At 33.2% G+C, this 5,000-nt stretch overlaps 2 protein-coding genes across 5 annotated transcripts in view; both read right to left on the bottom strand.

Moving 5' to 3' along the window:
• LOC113819938 (zinc finger and BTB domain-containing protein 14) overlaps nt 1-5,000 on the bottom strand; it is a 93,452-nt gene that overhangs the window by 21,087 nt on the left and 67,365 nt on the right. The window contains exon 6 of one of the 4 annotated variants that reach the window (XM_070142912.1): nt 1-54. This exon is cut by the window's left edge and continues 894 nt beyond it. The exons of 2 other annotated variants lie outside the window; for them this stretch is intronic. In XM_070142912.1, coding sequence (XP_069999013.1) covers nt 1-54 — 54 coding nt within the window. Of the gene's footprint in view, nt 55-1,147; nt 1,797-5,000 lie in introns of those variants that run through there. One more of the 4 variants, XM_070142913.1, reaches the window with a different exon arrangement.
• Nucleotides 3,686-5,000, bottom strand: part of LOC113801900 (gastrula zinc finger protein XlCGF49.1) — a 2,019-nt gene continuing 704 nt past the window's right edge. Inside the window, exons 1-2 of the mRNA XM_027352311.2 lie at nt 4,618-5,000; nt 3,686-4,504 (exon numbers count right to left, since the gene is read on the bottom strand). The exon at nt 4,618-5,000 is cut by the window's right edge and continues 704 nt beyond it. Of these exons, the coding sequence (XP_027208112.1) occupies nt 4,079-4,504; nt 4,618-4,674 (483 nt within the window). The 5' untranslated portion in view covers nt 4,675-5,000 and the 3' untranslated portion in view covers nt 3,686-4,078. The remainder of the gene's footprint in view (nt 4,505-4,617) is intronic.

The following is a 5,000-nucleotide window of genomic DNA, read 5'->3' as shown; positions in this document are numbered from 1 at the left end:
TCCTCTTGGGTCGCCTCCCCAACTTCTCCGCTTGAGGCCTTTTTCGGACACCACCTGCGGGGGTACGCCTAGCTTAATATCAATGAAATAGTGCATCTTTTTTTTATATACATATTCTTTCTTCTAGGCTACCAGTACTTAGCACTGAAGTAAATGAATCTCTAGAGCAATAACATATCAGTACTATTTCATTTCTTGATAAAACAGTACATTGAATTATTCAATTATTCTTTTTAAATACCTTTACACACCAAATTGATAAATGCTTACATCTACTCATGTGCTGAGTAAATAATGTAGATATAAAAACTTGCCATGGCATTCTGGTAAATATATATGCAGGGGGCCAGAAAAAATGAAAATCAATAACTACTGTCCATTTGCTAGTTATGTGATGCTGCTCTTAATCAAATCTAAAACAATGAATAATAATAACAAAATAAAGGCCAAAGCTAATAAGACTTCAAATGCTAAATAATTCAATCAAAACATTGGAAATTATTGTGTTTCTATATACACAAAAGAGATGTAAAACAAACATCAATAAGCTTGCTATTATTAAAAAAAAAATGTTATCACCAACAATTTGAAATATATATAAAGAGAGTATATTAACAACAACCATTTGAGCATAACACCCATCATTAAAAATAGCAAAACTGAAGAATATATATGACAGAATCTAAATTTGTGTGAGAATTTTTGAGCAACCAAGATTCAGAATACTTTGATATTTTTACTTTGAGTAACAAAAATAAAAAATATATATGCATGTAGAATACTGACTTTGTAATCTTTATTAAATATTGTAAATGTATAATCTCACACACTAATATATTTATTCCCTTCATCCAGTAAACAATAAAAAAGAAAAGAAATGGAAAAAGATGAAATCAATATCAAACAATGAAATGAACACTCTCAAGTAGAGTACTCTCTCAGGTTATTCGAAGGGAGTAATGAGCGGCCTGACCATGTTTTGTGCTACAGTGTGACAATACCCTTAGTATGAATAATTATACAAAAAAAGTATGTACTTATATAGTGTGACTGTGTATGTGAAAGAACAGGTAAAGAGGTAGACTAACCATGCACAGGCCTTTTAAATGAGACATATGATACTTTCACTTTTTATTTTCTTTGATGATTTTGAGCTGAATAGGCACAGTAAAATAAAAATAGATTGGAAGTATGCTAATGAAAGCATAAGTTAGACTTTGCAAGCAAATCATAGGTTTTTGAAAACAACTAACTCTCATAAATTATGTAGAGTAATTTAGCTCTTAACATCATCAACTGAAGGAATCTACACAAAATTAATACAGTCTACAAATATGCAGTCACAAATGTAAAAACTCGGAAGAAGTAAGTGATGAAGGTAATGATCATATTGTAGGATGTTTTGTTGCCATGTGAACATTCAAATTAGACTTTTGTGTAGCTTTGTATGAGCACAGTGTGCACACATAAGGTTTTTCTCCAGTGTGTCTTCGAATGTGCTCTGTCAAGTAATTCCGGTGGGAAGCCCTGTAAGAGCAATAGGGACAAGGATACGGTTTTTCTCCTGTATGGCTGTATATGTGTTCCTTCACCAATGCCTTTCTAGGTGAAGAATAAGAACAGTATGGGCATGAATGCATTTTTTTCACTTTGTGTTTAAAGGCATGTTTCTTAAGCTCATTGGCATCAGTTGTATTGAAGTCACACTGGGAACACTGGTGTGGAAGGTGGCCAGTAGGTGTCTGCCATGATTCACTTGTTCTTTCCTCTCCAATCCATTGGGTGTCCATCTCCATCTGAAGAGGAGGTTCATCTTACTCTTGACCATATACTGAATGACTAATTTTTGTTTTGTTTTGTTTACAAAGTAGAGCAGACTTCAGTAACAGTAATATCTGTGACAGTAAATATTCACAGTATGAGAATAATGGTTAAATAACCAAACAGCTTAAATATCATTTGACTGTCTCGACTACATCTTACTCTTGCTATACCATACTTGTAAACCTGCAACATATATCCTTATAAATTTTTTTGCAATACAGTATTGAGGACTAAAAGTACCTAATTACTATGAAAGAGGGAGAGATGGAGAGCAGGAGGGAGTGACAGTGATATAAAAAAAGAGAGATGGAAAGAGGGCTTGATAAAAAAGAAAGAGGAGTGGAGTGAGGGAGTGAAGTTGGGAGCGAGAACAAGCACAAAGTTTAATATATGTTCCTCTTCTTGAAATAGTTGGTCTTAGAAAGAAGGCCCCTATTAGACCACACAGGTTAGTTCAGGATAATTATTTGAAAATTGCTGTCATTAGTTTCATGACACCCACTTGGCCTCAGTTATCTGACTTGAATTTGTTGATATTACTATGATAGCTTAACCCACTAACAACGGGTGTCCACATATGAGACACCCAAAAAAATTAACATTGCCGGGCATCTCGCCAGTGTTATGCTCTGTTGGGGCTTGCGCTCTGATGCAGCAGCAGGCCACGGCAGGTGGGCGGACAGAGTCCAGGGCAGCTCTGCCTGCCGATTTTGTAGCCGCCCGGAATCTTTTATTTTCGGCTTCAAAATATACCGACGTTAATGGGTTAAGCCTCTTACATTTAAGCCCTAATTATGTTTTCAAAGACAAAAAAGTAGTGCAATTGGTGGTAATGTATCAAAATGTAAATGTGCAAAATCTACTTTGTAATACAAAGTAGATGCTTTAACCATATGACTAACAGTGCCATTAAGAATTCCAGTACGTCTACCTATGTAAATTGTATCGGAATTAGTACTGTATATGCATTAATATGCCTTTATTATTATCATCATCTTTTTTTTTTTTTTTTGCCACATCACCTGTTTCATCCCAAGCTTGCCAGGTTTATAGAGAAACAACCTGCATTAGCAAATGTAAATGCTCCTACATATAAACACCTCCAAATTCTTACATAATAAGGCTTTCTTTCAACCTTCCAGAATCAAATCTATTCACACACCTTGAAAAATCTTATTTTGAAAATAATGCCTTTTTTCACATCATGATCAAAATGCCAACATTATATGTAATTTGATGCATCTTTGATACTTGGTAAGTATCATTTCAATTGATGAATTTATGAAAAAATCTTTTCATTCACAAAATCTCACTATTCATTGTACTTTTAAAATAAAAATCCTTTACAAAACATGTTCCAAGGTTAAGAATAAGTGCAGATTATAATTGCAAATTCTTATATAAAATCATCAGTTTATTTGGATATCTTAGTAAGTGATGTTAGTAAAGACTAATAATCTTTAATATATCAATTGTTTACAGCTAACTTTTAAAAATAATTAAAACATTAATTAAATGGATTTCTGCTGTTAATAGAACTTTGGAATTTGTTTTAAATTAAGGGCACACAATAGTTGCATGCATACACAAGTGTACTCACAAGTATATGCACATATATTATATCTTTTTAAAGACTAGAGTATAATCATTTGGTCCAAAAATCATTAGGAATTATCATACATATACTGGTACAGTATCTATCAATCCATCAATTCAAAACTATCATCTAGTATAATACTACACATGCAGTTATTCTATTCCAGAAGTATTAAACTCAGAACAGCTTATAAACTCTGAAAAAATTAACGATAGTAATCTATAAGATACCATCATTTTACAGCAGGATATCTAAAATTCATACTAAAAATACTATTCTTTATTAAGCTTCATTTTTTCTACAGGTAAATCACACTAAAGAGTAGGCAAAAACTTCGCTATCTAAATAATTCTAGTATTTCTTTTTGGAAACACATAAAGCCTTACACAGCCAACTCTTGTTTCCTATCAGTATATACACATTTACTGATATTCTACAAATAAAAGAACCTTGACCAATTATTCAATATATAGCTTCCTGAATTAATGACTAAAATTGGATTCTTGCAGTTGATATGGGATCATTTCAAATAAAACATTTGGCGACATGTTAAACATTATCAAAGGCCAAGATACTGAACAGTATCACCAATGTTCAATATGGGGTGCTTTCCATAAAATAATTGTCAATGAAAAAAACATTCCCAATGCCAAGATACTACAGAGGTCCTCCAATGTTGTGACTCTGGATGTGCAGTGTTAGAGTTTCCTTATCTGGTGCTTGATATTGGCAATGTGCACACTGAAATGCTCTCTCTGCTGTGTGTTTGATCATATGCCTTCTTAGGATGTTCTTGTGTGAGGAACTATACGAACAAAATGGACAAGCAAAAGGCTTTTCTCCTGTATGTCTATTGATATGTTCTCTCAAAAACTCCTTTCTCGTTGTTCCATAAGAACAATAAGGGCATGAAAAAGGCTTCTCTCCAGTATGTTTCAAGAGATGCCTCTGAAGAGTATGGTTCTTTGTTGCTCTGTAGGGACAGTAAGGGCACTGATGCACTTTGTTGGTGGATGTTGCATTCTGCCTTTCTCTTGTGGTCCTTCTGGAATCTCCCCATTGATAGTTTGTCTGCTGCATCATCTGTAGAGAAGGCTGTATCTTATTCTTTATCTTACAGTTCCATTGAAATCTTTTTTTTTTTAATCAAGCACAAGGTATATGAACAGATCTGGCATGGTTTACAAGGGGCTTACTTGTTTAATGACCATCTGAATAAACTCTTGTTCCGATATGGTGACTAACAGGACCATCGCATGGGGAAGGTAAAATATCTAATCCTCATGAAAATGATTATGTGTCACAGGTAGTGTATGCTCCAATTCACTTTGTGTTATACATAAGATTCAAAGGAAATATATGCATAAATCTATCCCTACTAACTTTCACCATTTAGTTTTGGCTCCCAATGATAATCATAATGACAATAATAATAATAATAATAATAATATTAATAATAATAATATATCATACTGAGAAAAACCAATATATATAGCTGTTAATGAAAATACAAGAACAAAGCATCAACACATGTAATATCAAAGAATAAATAAATAAGGGTTTGATAGTTTTTCAAATG

This window comes from Penaeus vannamei, chromosome 30, assembly GCF_042767895.1.
Source record: "Penaeus vannamei isolate JL-2024 chromosome 30, ASM4276789v1, whole genome shotgun sequence".
In the NCBI taxonomy this organism is placed as follows: domain Eukaryota; kingdom Metazoa; phylum Arthropoda; class Malacostraca; order Decapoda; family Penaeidae; genus Penaeus; species Penaeus vannamei.
The sequence above is the reverse complement of the archived record's forward strand: the minus strand, read 5'-3'. Positions and strand labels throughout refer to the sequence as shown.